The sequence below is a fragment of the Molothrus aeneus genome, chromosome 1, assembly GCF_037042795.1.
Source record: "Molothrus aeneus isolate 106 chromosome 1, BPBGC_Maene_1.0, whole genome shotgun sequence".
NCBI lineage: Eukaryota > Metazoa > Chordata > Aves > Passeriformes > Icteridae > Molothrus > Molothrus aeneus.
Window position 1 is genome coordinate 63,065,749 of NC_089646.1, and position 22,886 is coordinate 63,088,634.

The 22,886-nt window shown below is 37.4% G+C and overlaps 1 protein-coding gene across 1 annotated transcript in view; it reads left to right on the plus strand.

Moving 5' to 3' along the window:
* KIF13A (kinesin family member 13A) overlaps nt 1-22,886 on the plus strand; it is a 105,265-nt gene that overhangs the window by 49,564 nt on the left and 32,815 nt on the right. Inside the window, exons 5-16 of the mRNA XM_066558108.1 lie at nt 4,167-4,259; nt 4,752-4,932; nt 5,947-6,034; nt 7,312-7,446; nt 7,959-8,071; nt 13,041-13,152; nt 13,556-13,768; nt 15,342-15,452; nt 16,647-16,781; nt 17,946-18,076; nt 19,831-19,917; nt 20,026-20,192. Of these exons, the coding sequence (XP_066414205.1) occupies nt 4,167-4,259; nt 4,752-4,932; nt 5,947-6,034; nt 7,312-7,446; nt 7,959-8,071; nt 13,041-13,152; nt 13,556-13,768; nt 15,342-15,452; nt 16,647-16,781; nt 17,946-18,076; nt 19,831-19,917; nt 20,026-20,192 (1,566 nt within the window). The remainder of the gene's footprint in view (nt 1-4,166; nt 4,260-4,751; nt 4,933-5,946; nt 6,035-7,311; nt 7,447-7,958; nt 8,072-13,040; nt 13,153-13,555; nt 13,769-15,341; nt 15,453-16,646; nt 16,782-17,945; nt 18,077-19,830; nt 19,918-20,025; nt 20,193-22,886) is intronic.

Genomic DNA, 22,886 nt, shown 5'->3' on the forward strand with positions numbered 1-22,886 from the left:
CACCAACAGAAATAGTGAAGGTAACCTTCAGGTGGTGAAAAACTTGTAAGAGGGCATCTTTGCAGCTGTCCTTGCAGGACTGGCTCTCATAAAGACAGCAGGGAGTCTGGAGTACAGAAGAGAAGTAAACTCTTTACAAGCCTTTGTGGAACTGGTGCTCTGATCTCTGCCCCCCCAGGATAAGGGGGCTCTTTAGCAACTTGATATATTGTGTTAGAGAGAGCCCCATCCAACCTGTCCTGGAACATTTCCAGGGATGGGACCTCCACAGCTTCTCTGGGCCACCTGTGGCAGTGCCTCATCACCTTCACAGTAAAGAAGTTTTTCCATATATTTCATCTAAGCCTATACTCTCTCAGTGTGGGGTTTTTTTTATTTGTCTTTGGTTGTATTTTACACTGGATATTGATGCTGCACATTTCTGAACAGTTCGTGTCTATGTCATTCCAAGCAAGGGATGGTTTGTGCTGATCATCACATGCTACCTCCTGCACCTTTTTTCTGATTATTTTTTTCTGAAAGCCATAGTTAGGTGTTTGGTGAAAATACAGATTTCTCATTGGGAAGGGGTGAAAAAGAAGTCAGTGAAGTAGTTTTTGAGGAAGATGGGGAATTTGGTTGTAGGACAGAATGAGTTTGCCTTGATCTGGAAGAGGGATGAGCTTTGTCTATAGGCTGCAGGAGAGGTGTTTTGAGAGTGAGCAAAATAGCTTATTGCCATTTGTTCATGACTTGAACGGGTCAGGAGTCAGTTTGTGGATAAAGGACACACCTGCTTGCCTTGGAAAGCTCACAGAGACAAATAACTGCTCAGCATTTTGGTGAAGAGGACGATATTGAGAAATTCTCAGAGATGAGAACAAAGGATTCTTTTTACAAGCCTGGACAACAGTAAGAACCTATTGAAGTCTGCAATGAAGTGGATTTTTAAAAGGAAGAAAAGAAACCCTTCCGTTTGGGAAGGATTCAAGAGATGCATAAATAACTGCTGCAGCACTTAGGCAGGTCCATTCCTAGGACCCCACACTGTATTGACTTGCCTGTGGGTTTTTCATAAACTCCCTAACCTCCATCATGGCTGGCCTGAAATATCAGTTCTGTGTTTCTGCAGGCTCCTGAAAGGCCATACACCTGACTTGGAGCTAAACTGTAATTTTATAGGAAATATGTATGCTGACTGCAGCACTTTCCTTTTTAAAAGGAAGCAAACCAGGCAATTGGCTTAAAGAATTCTACCCTTCTGCCCTCACAAGAGACAATGACTTCTGGATTTTGAGTAGACACAAGTGTCTTGTCTATTTGTAGTTTTGACTTAACATTGAAGCTGTTCCTGGTCTGCAAGAAAAATTCACCAGACTTTGCTTCCCTTTCCTCAAAAGGATGGGCAGAGGGGAGTTCCTGGTGTGTGAGAGCTGGCAGCTCATTTGCTTACTCTGGGCTCCCTGGCAGCCTTGGACATGCTGTCCCGAGCTTGCCCCTGCTCTGAGCAAAAGCTGGGAGAGGGGATGGATGTCTCTGGCCTTTAGTTGCCTTTAAGATGCTAAATTGTCTTAGTCAGCTGGAAGATTGGGAATTCCCTTCTTAAAGACTGTAGGGGAAATTTTCCCGTTAGGTAATCTTTTTTTTTTTTTTTTGTAATTTCTCCCATTTGCTGAAAATTAGGTGATAATTTAAAACCCCTGCTTACCTCTTTAAATGCTAGGCATCTCTGGAAGAAAAGTCACATAAATAAGAAAGAGTATGGATTGCAGGCAGTATTGACTTACTTAGCAAAACAGAAATGCAGCAGTGTTGTCACTGGAGCTATATTATTTCTTTTGACTGTAAACACATATGGACATAATTTTGTATGATACAGAGTTTGTAAGCAGTTTGCAGACCCACTAATAAAATTTAAGGGGGAAGCAGTGTGGTTTTTTCTTATAAAAAATAGCAAAATATCATGGATGGTATACTGCTATTCTCAGTGGCCTGCATTTGCAAGTTAATAAAATATCCATATTTGAAGTTTAGCATTTTGTGCTCTTTCCTCTGAGAACACTTAAGACCAAATCTTATTTTATCCCATGATCATTTGACTGGTTACTATAAGCAACACTTTTTAATGACCCATTTGTCTGTGTTGGTATTGCTGAGCTCTTCAAATATGTAATAAAAATACCATTTTAGAGTTTATATATCAGTCTCATTGATTTTCTGTTTGTGATGACAGTTTGAAAATTAAGTATCTCCTGAAAAATAAACCCAGCTTTGCCAGTGAAATTTCAAGTGGATTCCTTCCCTGATATTTATCAGTATTATTGAGAAATGAATCTGTAGGTCATCCTATGGTCATTATGACCAGGCATAGTATTAAAAAATAGTATTAAAACACTTTGGTATTTGCTTTTTTTTTTTCCTTAGGAAACGTGGAGGAGGTTACTGGTTTATTGCTTGTCAGAAGTGGGTGATAAAAGTTTTTTCTCCTTCTGACAAATGGTTTTGTCTTCCACTCACAATCACTGTGTAATGTATATATACTTGATTTTCTTTTAATATTTATATTCAGCTTCAGTCTTTGCTTGATATTGTGTTCTTGCTCAGCAAGATAATAAGTGGCTCCCTCAGGAGTTGGTTAGAAAGTAAATTTTTGATTATTCTACATTCTTATTAAAATCTTCTGCCGATATATTTCATTTATCAGTAGTTGAACATTCTCTGTTTCCGGGCTGTTTAGCAGTGCTCTCTCAGCATAGATATTATAAAATGACCAAATGACTCCTAGTTGAAGGAGTCAACTAGCACTGAATGTGCATGGTGAAGGAAATGGAGTCACTCCAGAATACAGTGGATTTTCCTCTTATTTTACCTCCTATATTCAGCATTCTGAACTGTGTTAATGCAAGTCCAGTAACACTTTGGAATTTTAGAAATTCAGCTAGAAAGAGACACAAAGATCATTTCATAGTACATCACTGCACTAGTTTTTTCTTTATAGGAGAAAAGAAATTAGGTTATAATGAAAGGAAAATGAAAGTGATGTACTTTCTTGTCCTATTTATATGCTTCTAAAATGTTCTGTAGTCATTCCAGAGGTGGTTCTGCAGGAATTCTCTGGGCTATGGAATGTGGATATTCTCATAAGTAATTATGTAGCAAGATTTATGCTAGTATATGCCATTTTGAGAGTACAGAAGTCACTACTGCATCCACAGGAAGAAATAATTTCTCCCAACTGATAATTGCTGAAACTCCCATACCAAGGTGAGAGAGGCAGCTGATCACAGGTGTTCAGAAAGTCACCAGGCAGTGAATCTAAGTTTAAAACCATAAACCTGAAGGTGAACAAATACTGTCCTTAGCTCAGCTCTCCTTGTTTTGGGTGTACACACAGCTGGTGTAATTGTCTGATCAAAGCTCAAAGCAGACAACACATTAACCCTCTTTGTGGTGTACAAATTCTGGGCTTTCCTGTTAAAAAAACAAACAAACAATGTGACTATTTTCATCTTCTACATCTGAAAGATTGAAGTGCATCTAAAATCTGCCTGGCTCAGGGAGCCAATTTTCAAGCTATCAAATTCTGCATCTGATGTTTCAAATTATGGATTTGGCAGAATATGTCCTCAAACAACTCTGTTGAGGTCTCACAGCCTCCTAAAACACATTTTCTTCCTGAATGTCATTGGAATGCTTTTATCTTGTTCCAACATCACCTTGCTACAGGGGGAATGTAATGGCTTATGGTGAAACTTAAGGCAAGTTCCCAAGAGAACAGCCACTTGTTCCTGTGTGCCCTTAATGTCCTGGCTCACCAATGGGTTTCATTGAAATTTTGTTACAGGACTCTTTCTTTTGACTCTTTTTGTTACAGGACTCAGTAATTAAACAATACATATTAATTGCAGAAACTACACTGAAATAATAAAAAATTTAGACATCTGTGTTATTTTCTAAGCATTCAACTTCTATGACACCTTTTGAAAAACTGTTCACTTTACAGATAATCTGCAATGTATTTAAACACGGGTTGCAACAGTTTTGATCTTATTGCTCAGTTGTGCATGAATAATATGTTTCCATCAGTGCTCTTAATCATAAAAAATAATGTGCAAACCTTTTTTATTCTTGTTTTCGGTCAATTCTAGCATGTTATACAATTTAAAATAAGCCAAATTATTTTCTAGGTCAAGAAGTGGTGTTCAAGTGCCTTGGGGAAGGAATTCTGGAAAAGGCCTTTCAGGGATATAACGCTTGTATTTTTGCCTATGGACAGACAGGTGAGTGCCCTAAAGGGGGAGAACACTTTAGGCACTTGGGAAGTGAGAACAACAAAACATAATTATTAAGGTAGATAACATTTAAAAATTGCACTTTGAAATATCATGATATTTCATATATGACTAGTATAAGCAGTGATAAGTGAATTCCTAAAAGCAGCTATGTCAGTATGATCCTGGTTGCTACCTGTTGGGGCCTCTTTCAAAGCCTGAAAGGAGTAGTGAGTAGTCTCCTACTGGAGACTTACTCAGTTTCTAGTGTTTAAGTGTGCTCCAAGGGGCCTAAGTAATGTCCCTACTGAAAGAAACGTTCAGGATAATTTCTCTTTTTGTTTACCTCTACCTTGTCCAAAGAATTAGCTGTCTGGAATAGCATGTCATGTTCTGATACATGCTCCTGGAGAAATGAAAAGAGAATTAAAATGTGCTTGAATGAATGAATAATTAAGAAATTATATTCTAATGCATTTTCCTCTCCTTTTTTTCTTCTAGGTTCAGGAAAATCCTTTTCCATGATGGGCAATGCAGAGCAGCTGGGTCTGATCCCACGGCTCTGTTGTGCTTTATTTCAGAGAATCTCTGTAGAAGAAAATGAATCTCATACGTTTAAAGTTGAAGTGTCCTATATGGAAATCTACAATGAGAAAGTCAGAGATCTGCTCGACCCAAAAGGGTGAGTAGCTTCACTTTCCCCCACAGCCTTCTGTATTTTTCTTTAAACTCTCAAAATAGGAATGGATTTTGGAAGTCCCTGAGAAGGTTTTTTCAGATGTATGTTTATATGACTTCTTTAGAGAGGATTAGATATCAAACACAAGAAAGAAGAGAATATTCATGTGTGTTAATCACTGGTGTGATTAATTTAAACATTAGGATACCATCCTACTGATGCAAGCAAATACTGTATGAAGTACTTTACCACCAGAAAGCAAGACCACATACGAGTAAGTTCTGGGGTATTTTTGCCAGATGATCCAGGCAGTATTTGTGTAGGAATTTTCATCATCTAGGAGAAATTTGAAGCTTATTTACAGCTAGGTCTTTGTGGTTTAGATTTTGAACTTTTTTGAATGTGGAAAGGTGACACCTTAGAATTTACCTAGGAATTCTTTCTTCTATTTTGTCTACACAGAAATAGTGATTAGGCTCTCTGGCTTGGAGATGTGTGTACAGGAAGTAGTTTGACAACACTTGTTCAACTGAGCATTGATATATGTGGTTTATATTTCAATTCTTGAATATAATTGCTGAACGTGTTGTGTGCAAGTTAGTTCACGAGATAGATTTCAGACCTCCTCGGTATGTATCAATAAAGTATAGAAAATGTGAGAAGAAATGGAAGCTTTAGCAAATTGCTAGGGGGAGGGTTTTTAGTCTCCATTTTTTTTAGCTCAGCATTCTTTCTGCCAATTAAGGCATTTCAGGTTTTGTTCCAGCCACAAATACTGGGATGGGAAGATGCAATAAAAATAATTTATGTATATAGATCAAAACTGGTTTTGAATAGATTGGTTTGACTCTTTATTGTTTGAGTTACAAATTCTGAAATACTTTCTTCTTCCTGTTACAATTAAAAAAGACATAAATTGACTTCTGCGATATAAAAGGTACTTATTTCATATTAGGTTAATAGTTGGCTCTCCATGCTAATGAGTAGATTGTGCATGAGGTGTACTTTATTCCACAGGAGTCGGCAGTCCCTCAAGGTCCGAGAGCACAAGGTGCTGGGTCCGTATGTCGATGGCCTGTCTCAGCTGGCTGTTACAAACTTTGAGGTAAATCTAAACCAAGGACAAGTTTATAAATAACACCTATGTACACGAGCAGTAGGAGTCTCAGAAGAGGTAAACGAATGTCTATCTAGATATTCTTGAGTGATTATGGTCTCTGGCCATTGGATTGATCGTCTCTAATTCTTCAGGAATATTTATTTCATGTGGAAGCACTGGGTTTGTCCTTATGTTAGTTACAAATACAGTAATGGTATCTCATAATTTGCAGTTTCACTGCATGTAATGTATGCCATGAACACAATATTTGCTTGACACAGGAAATATGAGGATTCTAAGATAATTATATTAATCTTTCAGCATGAATTTGACTTTGTTGTTGAGTACTACATTCTGTTTTATATAGGTAATTCATAACTTAAATCATAACAGCATCTAAGCCCACTTGATTTACCAAAACACATTCAAATAAATTAGTATTGTAGAAGCCAATGAACCACTGTAGGCACAATGAAAATAATTAAAGCAGTGCAGTTTTATGGGTTGTGTAGGAGTTTCTTTTTATGAGGAAACAGATTTGGAAATCTGATTTGGAAGTGTTTTTTAAAAAAAGTTAATTATTTGTGTAGTGTTATGTCTTTCTTTTTATGTTTTGGGGTTTTAAAATTTTTTCTGCAGTATCTGTGCATATTATACAGTTATAAAAACTGCTTTTGCAGCTTCTATATTGGTGAATTGCTTAGTTTGAAAACACACCTCCTTTGTGCAAATTCTAGTACGTGCTGTTCATGCTTAGGTTTTGGCTGATGACTTCTGAAACGGTTTTGGAAGACTCAGTAAGCACATATATCAGGCTCTGCATAGTTGTCTTTGTCTTGCACGTGTGGGAAGGTACAGGTTGAAGTGAGGTAATGTTTTGAGCCAATTAAGTGAAGATAGTATTAATTCAGGTCAGTAAACAGATGCCCTGTGTTCACTTGTGTAGGTGAATCTGTGCTGGCCTGATTCCTGGCATTAAACAATATGATTTGTAATATGGATGTCACCAACATAGTTCAGCAGAGGATAAGGAAAAGGTGAATTGACTGTAGTTGCTGGGCTTTAAGTGCAGCACTTAAAACAGAGATATGATTTAACATTGTTCTGTGGATTTATATGCCTCTGTAGCAATACATCTCAAAATGTGCAAAGAATTTTCTCATTACTTCTACCTTCCTTTCTTCGTCTCTCCCACACACCCTTCCATCTAGATGGGGATTTTGTTTAGCAAGCACGATACTTTGCTTTTATCCTAGCATCCCTTTTTACTCTTTTTGCTCTAGGATATTGAGTCACTGATGTCAGAGGGAAACAAATCTCGAACAGTTGCTGCAACCAACATGAATGAAGAAAGCAGCCGCTCTCATGCCGTGTTCAATATTATAGTGACTCAGACACTCTATGACCTGCAGTCTGGTGTATGTATTTCTGTTGATTAATTTATGAAGTTGAGGTGGATACTTCTTCCTTTCTCATACACATAAATCATCTGATTAACTGTGTTTTGACTTTTGATAACATGGAGTCCAGTAATCAAGACTGAGAGAACCCTGGAAGAGCGAGGAAGCACACCACATAAAACAAACAGTTGGATCACTTTTTAAGATTATGTTGACACCATGAAACTTTCTTAGGTCTTAACTGTTGCTGGAGTTAATGTATTTTAATGGCCTACTCTGCCATAAGGTGATTGATGTTACCACATGGCTGGTTCTGGTTCCTTGGTGCTTCAGGCCTTTACTTGAAAATATATGGGTGACTTTCAAAGATCTGTAAGACTTCTGACAATTCCTTCTTCTCTCATGTCTCAAATGTGATACTTTACCCACATTATTATGAAGACCAGTGTTTCATGGTGCCAGTGTCAAGCATGTTGGTACTTTATGCCAATGTTTCTTAGCTGTTGTTCTCCCATGTCCCATCTCTGCAGAATTCTGGAGAGAAGGTCAGCAAGATCAGCCTGGTGGATTTGGCTGGCAGCGAGAGAGTGTCCAAAACAGGAGCTGCAGGAGAGCGCCTGAAGGAAGGCAGCAACATAAACAAGTAAGGCATTGGCATACACAGTCTGTGAGCCCTGATCTTGAAGAAATCACTGTTGGTTCCCTGGCCTCCTCTTGGTATGCTTGCCACAAGTCAGCTCAAATGAGCTTCATCAGAAGCAGTTCAATATGGCTCTTTCAGCTGCTCTGTGCTGAGCAGCATGTGTTTCCTGACATTGGCATAGGGATCCTGATTCATACTTGACTCAGATCAGATGAAGGCTATATGAATTTTATCTGGAAAAAGTGACAGCAGTGCTCTTTAATTAAGCATATACCTTTTGTGATTCATTTATACACCCTGTCCCCAGGCTCATGTGTTTGCCTCATCATCTGCTTAAGGAAGAGTGCAAAGTTGCAGAGTTGAATGGCTTTGTTCCAACATGAATTAAATTATGTAAGTGTATAATGCACAGTTTGAGAAAATCGGATCAGAATGAAGCTGTGTTGGTTTAGCATTGCCTTGGGCATTTGTGCTCAAGCAATGACAAGTTTTAAAGCACTTTTTTTTAGCCATAATTACTGTATTACTGTCCAAAAGCAAGAATGTAGCACACTATTACTGCTGTCTTAAATATACTAATTTTTTTGGAAAAAAAGAGTGTAACTGTTACATTAAAAGCTACTGCTTTTTCAATTTATTTCAAAATGTTACAAAATGTTTTGTATTTTATGTTAACAATGACAGCACAATGTGTGTATGAGCAGCATGCATACTTAACAATGATTCAAATTTACCTCTTGGACATTTTTTCCTCTTTCTAGCTTAGTTTCTGATCTGCTTTGTGTCTAATGCATCATATTGGTAGCCACGTTGGCATAGTTCTTATGAAACAAAATGATGTGGCTGTCTTTGCTTAATGGCAGACGCTGTAACCTTACCCCACAGGTTCCTAGTTAAATTCAGATCAGTTTTACTCGAAACTGTATTTGTATTTTGCATAAACAAAGGTGAAATTAAATGTTTTTCTAATTTTTGAGAAAGAATTCAAATGCCCCCTCTCCCAACAGTAATTAACAAAGTGCAAATATAACTATGGATACAGAAAGATTTCAATTTTTTTTTTTTCCTTTTAGGATCTTTATTCAGTGTTAAACTTGTATGGTATCAATGCAATAGGAGAGGGTGTTTTTTGCCTATGCTGAACTTCTGACAATACAGAATTTCAGATAAAAGCACCAAACATTTCTGTAAAAGGTATTCTAAAAAGAAAACGAGACGGCTCTACATTTTCCATTCAATTACATTCTTATATGATATAAATCTGTAATACTTAGTCCATTTATTTAACATTCTCTATTTGAAATCTCTTTTGGAACTCATAGGCAAAAGAGAATTCTTAGTGCTTGGTGTCTTCTGTTAGAGTTTTGCTGTTGGAGCTTTAATGAAGTCTGACTTTTTAAAGCCTAAAAATAGAGGTACATGTTTAGTCAGACTAGTTCTTTGGAGGACATTGTGTGCAATCTTCTTTAGGGTATGATGCAACTTATTCATTAGAGAAAGGTAATATTTTTTTCTGGAGTGATAGGGTATATTTAAACCATATACCTTACTATGTCTGTTCCTTTTCTTATTATATTTCTTTTATAAAAAACCCCAGTAACATATATCAGTGACATGTGTTATGTTTAATGAGATAAAAAATGGAGCTGCTGGCAAGTAAACTTGCTGCTAGTTTTATGGTTTATTGCCTTGAAGAAGAATGTGGAAATAATGTGCCTGTTTATTCAGTGTCTGTACCGTTTGTTTCTGATGAAAACTGGCTAGAGCTGTGGCTAGATGTTACCTTGGTCCCACAACTTTTCCTTTTGAAAACATTATTTCCTTCTTGAGGACAGCATGTTGCAGAGAGGGGCTGCTCTCCCACTTACTGAAGCAACTGAGAGTTGTGTAATTTTGTGTCAACATCTCCATCAAGTTGTAATAGAGATGACTTGGTTTTTTTTTCCTCAGAGCTGGTACAGAGTTAGTAAAGGAGGTTTTTGGGAGATTTGCCATATCTCATAGGAAAGCTGGATTTGCTTGTTCCTCCCCAGGATGTGCTACTTCCCATACCCAGTACAGAAAAGGAGGTGCTTAACAACTCTTTGTGGTGTAGTCAAAGAACTTCTTGAACACAGTAGTAGGAGGAAGCAGAATAAACAATCTGTCAATTAGTGGCTACAAAAAAAATACTTTCTGTGAGCAGTCTGCAGTTTTACCTCTGATTAGTAAAATCATAGCTGTTGTCATTTTAACTTTTGAATGCAAAAAAATGATGTAGGTGGGGGCAAGGGATGGATTGGGACAGGTCTGGCTCCAAGCTGATTTGAGGGAGGGTTTTAGTATTCAGAGTTAACTAATAGAAAAGTGGGTTCTGCTCATTGAAGTGTTTGGTTCTAAATTGTACAGAAGTAGCATGAATGGGTGTCACTTAGGGACAGAGTTGTTTCCCTGTCATGAGGAAGTGCCACTTCCTTTTGAATGCTTCTGGCCCAGGCCTGTGGTGTGAGTGTGCAAGCTTCCCACTGCCCACTAGCAAGGACAGCCTGGTGTCTGAGGAACAGGGACAGGGAGATAAGACACTGTGCAGAAATGGCACTTTCCTGTAATCTTGCAGCAAGTCCACTCTGCTTCTTCTGCAGTGACTCAGTCTGCTGTGTGCTGTGGGCTTAGGACTTCTGGTTGATTCATTATGTAAGTACCGTGAGATAGCATCAGAGTAATGACAGATCTCTGAGGCATCATCCAGCAAAAAGCAAAGCAGCTAATGAGTCCTGTAATTATTTTGTTGGGCAGCCATTCCTTTTGCTGCTACTCTTAAAGTCTTTAAACAGCTTTGTATTATGAAATCTCAAGCAAATTACATAAATTATTCTAGTTTGGCTTTTATTGTAAATGTTACTCTTAAAATAAGATCAGTATTTGTAAGGAGCAGTAATATCACATTTTTTAATCCCATGGTAATAAACTATACCTTATAATTTCCTGTTCGTTAAAATGCAGTACCCATAACTCAAACTGGTGTTGCAGCACAGTTGGGAAATAGTTTTCAATCACAGATCTTTTTGAATCTCTGTTCTTCCTACTTCCCTTCTGACTGTCCGTTTTCCCCCCTCCCTCAGGGTTTGGCTTTGGTTTTCATACTTCCCCTCATTTAAACAAGGAAAGTAGTCTAGGTAGTTTTTTAGTTTTATGCTCCATTGGGAGTGTGCTGGTGGTGCTTTTCAGTTGTGCTGGAGGAGGTTGCTATAGAGCAGCATGGAGCATCCTACTGTTTGCTCCTGCATTTTTAGCATGCTGTCATCTCTCTCTGTGGAGATCAGAGGCTGGAGGCAAGAATTAATTCTTGTTTTTTTCTATCCTCCTCTCACAAACGTTCAGAGGTTATTAGGCTTTTCTTTAGGCCACAAAACTAAACTTAACTTTCTATTTTTGCTATGAATTTTTCAGAGGTGAATCAGAAACTTATCCTACAGGCAAATTTACAAAATAGAGTGCTCTCTTGGGAGTTCAGATTACCTACCTAGCTTTTCCTTAAATTTCTTTTGATTTTGCTCCCAGGTCTATGCTGTCTTTATATGCAATATAGGATACCTTTTGTGGCACTTGGAATGATTCTTGTTAACTTACCCTTGGATATCTTCCTTAAAATCCTCTTCTGCTACATTTTTATAATTTTCTAAGTGCTATTTCTAAACCAGTGGCGGTTTCAAGCAGCACTGAGGCTCTGTTATAAATATGTGCAAATGCTGCCTATAAACCAAAATAGTATTGCTTCTTTGAAAAGAAAACACAAGAGAGTGGAGTGGGACAGTACAATTAAAGATTTATTTGACTATCCAATTGCAATGCTGCTGAAGATTTTTCCTTGGTACTTATAGAAAGTAGCTGGATATTTGAGTAGGAATGTGACAGACCCAGCATTCCTTAGGCTTCAGCGGTGTCTCCTTTAAAACCCTTTAGGCAGCTGTTTAATGCTCTCAGGCTGCTCAACAAACTCATTATCTTAAACATACTCACCCCAAGAGCCCTGATGTCACTTCAAATTTACACAGGGTTGTATAAGAATTACATAATGCAGCGCACATATGCTTTGGGTGGATTGCTGACACAGTTACCCCAGTTGGTAGAAGCTGTACATGTACCAAAATGCATGAGTTGGCTGTTTTCTTCACATTTCTAGAGTGTTGTTTGGGATTCAGCTGTCTGCTAAGCAGCTTGGGGGGCTTTTCTCTTTCACAGTTGTGCAGCACATTTGTAAGTGGGAGCTCATTTGGTCTGTGTCCCCCAGAAGAAGCTGCTGAGGCTCTACCTCAATTGTAACCCAACCCATTTGTCAAGGGACCTCCTAATCTGCCTCTTCTGATCAGCAGCCTTCTATGGCTGGTCACTGCCTCCCCAGGCAGATGAGTACTCCCAGGCCAGAGCTGGACTTGTTCTGAGGCTGCCTTCGTATGGCTGGAGAATTGTTTCATTTTAGTTGGCATTTGAGTCAGCATTCTTAAACAGCATTCTCAAACACTGTTCCCAGCACAGGGGTTCTTGCTGTGCTGCCAGCGCTGACTTGTAACACTGTCATGAGACTGCGTCCAAATCAGAAAGATTTTTATCCTCTGAGAAAAGGTAGATGTCTAATCAAGGGCAGGGATTTCTCATGTACTGAAGCAGTCTATTTTAGACTTTTCAAACTATTCTAAATATTTCAACATAGTCTCAGTCTTTTTGAAATATGATCTTAGTACCACCTATGATGAAACACTGTTGATACCAGATTTTTTCCTCCAAATATGTAACTTTAAAGAAGTATTCTGCCTTGTTTGGAGCAGGGCAATGGGCTAGCTGATCTCTTGTGGTCATTTCCAACTTAAATTATTCTATGATTTTTTAAAATTAGATGTGAGGTTCTGCAGAGCAATCCCTATTTTCTGTGTTTTCTTTAATTTGCATTTAGAATATGTGTTAAAACTGTTCTGCTGTTTTGCATTTATAGATCACTTTCAACACTGGGATTGGTTATATCATCACTTGCTGACCAGGCAGCAGGGAAGGGGAAAAATAAGTTTGTGCCTTACAGAGACTCTGTACTCACTTGGCTTCTCAAGGTAATTTATATTTTCTGTTCACCATGTTCACAAGATGTCAGCTTACTCATTTGTAGGAACATTGTAGTATGCCTCTGTGTGCATTGACTTCTCATCCTTTTTAAAGAAATGAGTGAAGGAGCTCTCATAGCTATGTTATTCCAAGTGAAATGGACAGCTAAGTGTATCTTGTGTTAATTCAAAAAAATCCTACTTGACTATTTTCAGTTGTAATGGAATCAAAGGTGGTAGAGGTAGCTAGAAATGTTTATGGAACACACAGATTAGTTTATATCCTGAGGACATTTCAGTGCCTAAATAGTACTTTCAGTACCTTTATTAAGTATTTTAAGTCTCTTTGTGAAGACACTGTATAGTCTCAGAACAATTTTTAACTGTTGAACTTTCTGTGGCTGCACTACAGGACAACTTGGGAGGCAACAGCCAAACTGCTATGATAGCCACAATTAGTCCAGCAGCAGACAACTATGAAGAAACTCTCTCAACTCTGAGATATGCAGACAGAGCCAAAAGGATAGTTAATCATGCTGTGGTGAATGAAGATCCAAATGCTAGGGTCATCAGAGAATTACGTGAAGAAGTTGAAAAACTGAAAGAACAGCTCTCACAAGCTGAGGTAACCTCATACACAGTAAAATGTAAAATGAGTTTCTCAAGGAACTGTCACATTCTGTGTAGAAGACTAGCTTTCTTACAAAACGTGGAAAGGAAGAGTCTTGCACCCATTCTTTTTTCTTTCCTTTTTTAACAAAATAATTCACCTTTTTTTCCTGAAGCCAGCATAATGTATGCTTATCTTTAATAACTTTTAAATGAGGACAACATTGTACTGATGGTGACCCTTTTCAGTTCTTGAGGAACTTAAGGCCAAGCAATAATTGATGCAGCACAGATAAGGACTAGATTACATCTTCATTGTGTAGACCCACTTACTAGCAGAATTTTTTTTTATGCATTGGTGGACTATACATAATGTCAGATGGAAAAGTGTGAAAAGTCATAAGTATGTGATTGGACAACAAAATTCAGGGGGCATTTCTCTCTGACATTTGTGAAAATCTATTAAAAATTGTCAGAAATGGAGCACTAAAAAACATCAACCATTTGCTTCACTGCCTTAATAGTTGACACTGTGTGTTTGATTATCTTAGATTTATACTTCTACTTGAAGAATAAAGTATCCAGGTAGGATAGTTTATTTGGTATCCAGGATATCTGAACAAGTTAGGTACCTAATAGATTTGAAAATATTTTTGATCTTTTCAGGAAGGACATAAAATACTGATGGAAAAGGAGCAGAACTGTGCTTGAGGGTAAATTTGTGTGGTGTTTAAATTTCATCATTATTTAAGGAATAGTGTTATTCATGTGAACACTTCCTTATAGACTGAAGTGGGAAAATCTTCTTTAAGGAAAGGGAGGCATTCACTTTTTTCATAAATAAAAACCTGTTCTAAGCCCTTATTTTAATTCGGAAAACATTATTGTAGCATGTTGGCAGGCTGCAGCTGAACACAATCAGTAGGAAGGTGTCCAAAGTCTTACAAATTATTTTGTTAAGTGTTTTCTCTTCTACCTTCTGTTAAAAAGAGTTATATAGGGTTATAGGCCAGCCTGTTCAATTGTTACTTGGCACTGGACATATTTAAGCCCTTTGCTTTTGTTTCCTGTTGTGAAATGAGAAGCCTGTTAGCTCCAGAACATGCCTTCCTTTGAAGGTATTCAACAGGGTCAGTCTGAAAGCTTCAATGCAACTCTAAGAACACTTACAAAACCAGGATGGAATGGAAGGCTAAATGTGTAGAGGAATTTGTGTTTGAAACTACTGTTGGAAGAAAGATGTTGCACTTGAACTTCAGATCACTAGGAATTAAAGTTTTTAAATACTCACATATTTTTATACGGACAGTGAAGTTTGAGTGGCCAGGCCCAGAGATTTTTGTTCCTTCCATTAACTCTGGAGCTATGTCAATCTTCAGCTATTTCAGATCTGGATCCAACAAAGGTGGTTTCTGTCCTCCTCCTTTGCAAGTTTCCTATTTCTTCAACTTCTACCTTGAAAAACCTGGGAACATAGTAACAATCTATACTTGTTGCATTTGATATTATGTTGCTCTATTCAGGTTCCATCAAGTGGATGTTGCAGTGTTAAGAGTAGCTGAGGGTTTTTGCTAATTTCTACCTTTTAGGCCATGAAGGCGCCAGAACTGAAGGAAAAATTGGAAGAATCAGAAAAACTAATAAAAGAGCTGACAGTCACCTGGGAAGAAAAGCTAAGGAAAACAGAAGAAATTGCACAGGTACTTCAGAAATTTTTAGGAGGAAAACCAGATACTCATATAGTACTAGTCAGCTGAACTTCAGGAGCTTTAGTGGACTATGCTGTTTTCCCACCACCTATTTGAAATGTCTCTGAATTTTTGTCTTTTCCCCTTGTTTCTGGTTTTGGAGTAGTTTGGAGTAGGTTTGTTTGTTTGTTGGTGTTTTTTTTTTAAGTCTAGATTTTCTTAGCATAAATCTAGCAGTGTCATGATAGCACTGATAAAAGCCAGTATTTGATTTTAAAATAAAACATCAAAATATGTTTGGGTTGCTCATTTATTTATAAGACCACAGTGAGACCGTGGACATATTTCCCTTGAAGTGACTAAGGAAGTGAAGAATTGCAGAAGAATCAGAATTGTGGGTAGTATTTGTTGCTTTTGCTTTTAGTGATTTCTAACCAGAAAAGGAGAATGTGTACTTGGAGTCACAAATTTTTGGGGGTTTTTTTGGTTTTTTTTGGGTTTTTTTGCATTAAAAAAACCCCTTCTGGCTTCTATTGTACACTTCCATCATTTGCTTCATCCATAGCTCAAAGAATAAGTGGTGTTGGCTTCTCTTTCTGGTCCTAATATTCCAGAAGTATGTTTTGGTGCAAACACTGTTGAAATAAATTTTAAAAAAAGAAAAAAGGGGCATGGGGAAAACCCAAACCTAACCAGCCAAACAAAAAACCCCAACACTCAAACTGTAACCAAAAAACAAAAAAAGACTCACGTGATCAAATAAGTGCTTTAGCTGAATTAATAATGAAACTGCAAAAGAATAAGCTTCAACTATGGCATGCTACTTTCTAAATCATCTATGACTATGATTATCTTTGAAGTAATTGGAACTGAGTTTCATTTTTTACTAACATAAAGACTCAAAGCCACATTGTGTTACTTGTATATAGGTTTAATAAACTCAATAGAGCTGTGCAGCTAAGTCTAATACATTTAATAGGACTGCTTAATTAAGCTCCACTTTGGGGAGGCAGGTGTTAGAGGATTACATCTAACTTTTTATGGTTGGTGTGTAAAAATCAATTCTACTGACCTTATGGTATCTGACTAGTGTCTGGTGGTGATATACAGAATGCATACTCAGCATGTGCATCTTCAGCTTCAGTTGCTCTGTGCTTGTCCCTACACATTGCAGCAGGCAAGATTAACCTATTTTTGTTCCTGCAGGAGAGGCAAAGACAACTGGAGAGCATGGGAATCTCCCTTGAGTCTTCAGGTATCAAGGTTGGGGATGACAAGTGTTATCTGGTGAACCTGAATGCAGACCCTGCACTCAATGAGCTTTTAGTTTACTATTTAAAGGTAAGGATGTGAACAGGATATTTACACAGAATGGAAGGACACTTGCTTTGAATCTCTAGCTCTAATTTATTCAGAGGGGATGTAGATTATTTTTGCTGCAGCAAAATAGGATATGCCTCCTCCTGCTGTTTAGGCTTTTTTTTTCCCTTTGCAGCTCAGCTTCACTGTTTTCCTAATTGATCTGATTGCCAACAGTAGGAGAAATGCTCAGTGTGGGCCAGTGTTGAGATCAATTCTAGCTTTTCCAGGCACGATGTGCCTGGCCAGGGGTCTTCTGGCCTGAACTTCAAGCAGGAGCTTAATGGTAGATGCTTGTTTTTGTTAGGGAGCTGGGAATTGCTTTAAATATATGGAGAGTTAATAATAAAGAGATGATGATCAGTAGTAATCAGTAAGAATAACATAGTCTTCAATGACAGGAAAGCTTATGAGAGAGGGGGTTTAAAAAAGCACTGTTAAAAATTTACAGAAATGTATTTTCCCAGTGTTGTTAGCTTTCATACCATTCTGTTTTGCATTTCCCATGCCAGAGTGAAGAAGTGTCAAGTTCAAACCTAGAAGGTTTGTAGGGAAATGTGAGCTGCTTGTCAATAATATATGAAAGAGTATTTTTTCTGTTTTTATAGCTACTCTTCTGTTTTGGTAGCTGAGGGAGGGCTTGTGTATTTGAACAGCAGCAAATAAAACATAACCTCTCAAACACTAATAAAATAAACAGTGCCAGCAGAACTTAAAATATGACTTGGAATTATGTAGAGCTTAGTATGTTCAGTTGAGTTGCTGTATAGCTGTTTTCACAAAAGCAGAGAACTCTGCACCTTGTTTTACTATCTATGCTGTTCTCCTAATTATGCCTATATGACATGACTGGTTTTCTTCTGGTTTTTGTGCTTAATGTATGCATGCAGGCATAGTGTGAGAATACTTTTTAGTCAGAATTTGTGTGTCAACTGCTTCATTTTGCTTTAGCTAAAACTGTGTGAAGATGAAGTTCAGAGCAGAACAACGGTTTGTGTGTGACTGTTGCAGTCTTCAGATCTGCTGTGGCACCATTTCTGCTCGACAGACACACAAACTGTGCAGTCTCAGCACTTCAGCTAATATTTTCTTAGTTGTGTCAACAGTGGTAGTTTGCTTGTCTCTTAGTAACAGCTTGTTTTCTAGGATCACACAAGAGTTGGTGCAGATACCTCTCAGGATATTCAGCTCTTTGGTATAGGAATCCAACCAGAACACTGTGAGATTAATATTGCTTTAGATGGAGAAGTTACACTCACACCAAAAGAAAATGCAAGGTAAGGAAGATCAGCAGCGCTTTCCATTGAAATGGAAATTTGCTTTTCTTTGACAGATAGTGACTTTCATGCATTTTTATTTTACACAGACAGAAGTATCTTATGTTCTGATCAATGAGTATTTTCAATACAGTTGATTAAACAGATACTTAGAGGGAAATTCAGCAATTAAAACTAAGATTTCCCTACACATGTGAACACTCACCCCCCCACTCTGCAGGGGAACAGGCTATCAGTGGTTTGGCTTGGAATAAGCCATCTAAAGAAGGTATTTGGTAGGAGAGAGGGGCCATTGCTTGTCTGTATCTTGGATAGTAATGAGATCCCTGAGATGCTGCTGGCTGTCCTGGCCTGTGTGACGGGATAGTAGCCTGTGTCTTGATGGCAGAGAATAAATGGTGCCTCATCAGTAGTTCCTGTTGTAAAGTTCAATATTTTGTGAGGAAGAGGTGCTTTAAAGGCCTGAATTATTTTCTAAATCCTTAATTACTGTTTTGTCTTGTTAATGTGCAGTGTAAAGTAACGCTTCACCTTTTGTTTCCACTTCTGTATTTTAATAATTTTTCATTCCAGGGCCACTGTGGCTCCTTGGGTGGAATTGTAAATGTCTTTGTCACTTGATCTTCAATAGCATGTGATAAAACAGTACCTTTGTCCTAGTTAATAGTCATGTGCTTGTCTGAAATTTGACTATCTAAATAATGTACAGATTAGTATCAGAATGAGAAACTGAAGTTTGAGAGACACATAAAAATCTGATTTCTTTCAGTCTTCCTTTAGTGAAATGCATTTGTATTTTTCTTCTGCAGCCTACAGTACAAAATTTCGAACAGATGGGGTTCAGGCTTGTGGTGATAAAGTTACTATACTGGAAATCAGTCATTTTGACTGGCAGGAACAAGGGCACATGTCAGTGGAAAAAAACATATTTTGTTTTACTCATGTCTGATCTGCAATGCTTAAGTAACTGTTCTTAAGATACGAGTATCAACAGAAATTTAGCTACCAGAATTTCATTGAAAAAAGTTATAAAAAGATCTGATTTAAAATGAAATACTTATGTGTTTGTGTTGACTTGCATGAGAGAGACTGCTGAAATGAGAATGCTGCATCTGAAAAGCCTTTTTCATTTTTCTGAAGCTTTTTCCCCTTTCAAATAAAATACTCTGCTTTGTGACTCACACATGCAAAAGTTCAAGAGCTCAATTTTTCCCATTTTGTGATTGAAACTTAAATATAAAGAAATACACTAGTATACCAGATGTTCACAAAAATAGACCCTTGTTAATAATAGAGACTCTGTTTGTTGAAAGAATAAAACTTGGATCTAAGAATCTTCTCTTATGCGTGAATGCCGAATCTGTTCACAGCATGTTTTACAACTCAGTGTTGACTAAGTTGTATCTTGGAGAGCTCTATCAGTAGGATTTGCATACATTTATGTTTGGATTTTATAAGTTTATAAGAAACAGGCAGTGACCCAGTTTAAGAAACAGGCATTTAAAGAAAGCTTTGCAAACAAAATCAACCCTGTCTGTATGTTTACTGAAGAGTTCTACCAGCCAAAGGCAGAGGGGAAAGGTGCTAATTTTGACAATAGAAATCAGACCAGTAACTTTCCCATTGATCCTTTCATAAGAAACTAGCTAGTTTGTTACCATATGAAACAAGTGACTGTCAGTAGTTGGGAGAAACTGCAACTCTTCAATCTTTTATTTTCAGGATTTCACTGCAGTTGTATTTTTTTCTTTCAGATCCTGTGTAAATGGTGCACTGGTATGTTCTGCCACTCAGTTATGGCATGGAGATAGAATATTATGGGGAAACAACCATTTTTTTAGGTAATAGTTGATGTTTATATTCCACTCATTTTACATTCAGCCTATTTTTTTTTCCTTTCGTTATTCTAGATAATTTTTTTTATAAACTGAATTTCCATTTTCACTCAGAATCAATTTACCAAAGAGGAAACGTCGAGATTGGCTGAAAGACCTTGAGAAAGAAACTTCCTTAGGAGAGCATGATCTGGATGCAGCTAGTGAAGCTTCTTCAGAACCAGACTACAACTATGAGTTTGCACAAATGGAAGTTATTATGAAGACACTGAATAGTAATGGTAAGGCAACTGCCAGATAAAAATGTTCTTTTGGATTATCTAACAAATTCAGTCTGGAACTCAATTTCTGGGTAAAACAAGCAATACACTCGTTCCAGGGGCCTTTGGAGGATTTTCAGGATAAGATATATATATAAAAAACTATATATATATGTACACACACACACACACACACACACACATATATAACCATATAGATATGTTAAAAAAAATGTGCACCTAGGTATAAATACACACACAGGATTGTAGTTGGTTTGTGCCCTGACACAATTTTGCCTGTACCTCTACTTACTCACTTTTATAGTGCAGCTGAGTTGTTACCATATGCCTGTCAAATTATCATCCAAGTTTACAAAGTTCTTGTTTTTGTGAGTTACTGTAGAAAAAAGGGGTGCACCATATATGGCTCAGTTAGTTTCATCCTCCTTTTTGTATCAAATGTTACTGACGCCATTTTAACCTTATTAAAAAAACATTGAAATGATGGCAAAGCAATAGGCAAATGTCAGCTTGTTTTTCAGCTCTTGATCACTCTTAATATTTCATTTAGTCTTTGTTAAAACAAATTGTGATGCTTTCTTGGAACAGCACTTTAAGATACAATATAGATAAAATAATGGTAAGGTGTATATAAAACAATATGGCTTTTTCATGATTTCCAGAAGGCAGGTCATAGTTCATGTGATACAATAGAGTATAAAGAAATGCTGAAAAACTTGGTAAACTACGGAATGCTTTGTACAGGTGTTTTAAATACACAAAATCAGAGAGGCAACTACCTTGGGGTTTGGTCCCTGATCAAGAGGACAGAGTAGATGGTGGTTCATTGCTTTCTGTTCTCCTTTCTTCATCTCTTCACAGTATTTCCATGGTTTGCTGTGGTTTGCATGTTGAAATACAGCATTTACTTTTTATTTTGTCTCCTCTTATTGTTTTACTTTGTCTGTTTTGCCATTGAGTAATGAGCATGATGGTTTCATATGTTTGAAGCAGCAATACTTTGCAGGTTTTTTACAGTTTCATTTTTAATGAGATTGCTTGTGTGAGTTACAGGATCAGGTCACTAAAATTGATATGAAATTGCTGTTTGATAACAGAAGTATTCTCATTATGATTCACTCATACCAGGAGAGGAATTTCAGATGAATCTGCCATCCTGGTGGTCTTCAGTGTTGTCATCCCTTGTGAAGATTCTGTTGCCCGTTTTAAGGCCTCAAACCATCTCATATCTGTGCCAAAACTGGGACAAAGGTTTTGAACTCAATTGACTTGTGCATGAGGCTGCTGGAAAAATCTGAAAGCATTAATTGATGCTTGATCTGCCTGTTACTAACTGGAGATTTGACTGAAGTGTATCAGTCTATAACGAGTCAGTGTTCTTTGAACAAGGGGTCACATTTTTTGGTTTTCATGTGTTGTTATCCAGCTGATTGAAACAATTCTTCACAACATTCCAAGTGTCTTTACATTTTAGTTCAGTAAGCTTTTCTGATTGTGGTCCAGGCCAGTCTGTTTTGGTTGGTTGCTTTCTGTGTCTTGGTCAAGAACAGTTTCAGACCTTGCCATTCCTTAAAGCTCTTTCTTCTTCAAGTGTTTGCAGTCATACATGTCACACTGTTTCAGAAGGGTCATATCCCAATTTCTGCTGCTTCTGCTCACTCCCACATAGGTGTTGCTTAACTAAATTGGAGTAGTTAGTGATAATAGAATGCTGACAAAGCAAGTGCCACTGAGGATCATAGCTTGCTCTTTTGATTTGAAGTTAGATAAACAGTACCTAGCAGCACTTTCTCAATGCTAAAGTACCTTTTTTCTGACAGGCTTCCAGTTTGTTGTGTAAGAAGTGAAGCAGTTTCTTACAGTGCCATTTATTTATTCTTCCTTAAAATGAAAAATAAATATGGGTAAGGAGGAAGAAATAACTAAATGACTGAAGACTGTTAATTCTATTACACATATTTTCTGGAGAAGTCCTAAGAGGGGAATGAAGAGATATTTAAAAATTTTGATTAGATAATTATTTTATAATCTTTTATAGATACAGCCTAAAAGCAAGAGGGTTTGGTTTTCCTTTGTTTTGGTTTTTGGATTCCTCCCTCTTGCTGGATTTGTTTGAAATTATAATCCTCTTTAAATAAATATCCTGGCTTCTCCAGGGTGCAAACACATTTGTTTTTATGGCATGTAACCAGCACAACAGTGTCACAGACTCCATCCGGCTCCAGAGAACCTCTGAGGAAAATGTGTAACTTTGAAAACTGCTGTAAAGAAAACATCCCAATTCTTTCCTTCCTTCAGCATGTTAACTTTCTTTGTGGGGTTCTGTCAGATCAGCTTTGTACTGCTAATTTGTGGTGCTGGTCAAACATAGACTGCATCAAAGAAGTTTACTTTATTCTTGTATACTGTGCAGTGGTTAAGTAAACAATGTGATTAGGTTAGGCAGCTTCTCATTTTAGCAAACAAAACTGTTACAGCTCAGGGAGAAGATTTTCATAAAACTTAGCAAAGCAGCCTGTGTCATAACCCTCTTCTAGCTTGCTTAGAGAAATATACTTGCAAGAAATGTTAGGGAATTTATTCAGCATCAGTGTGACTCGATTAACAGATTCCACATGTGAATTAAGTAACATTGTAGCAAGGTAATAAACGCTGCTTATCCTGTGAAGAAAATACATCTTTTTGTTCTGTGTT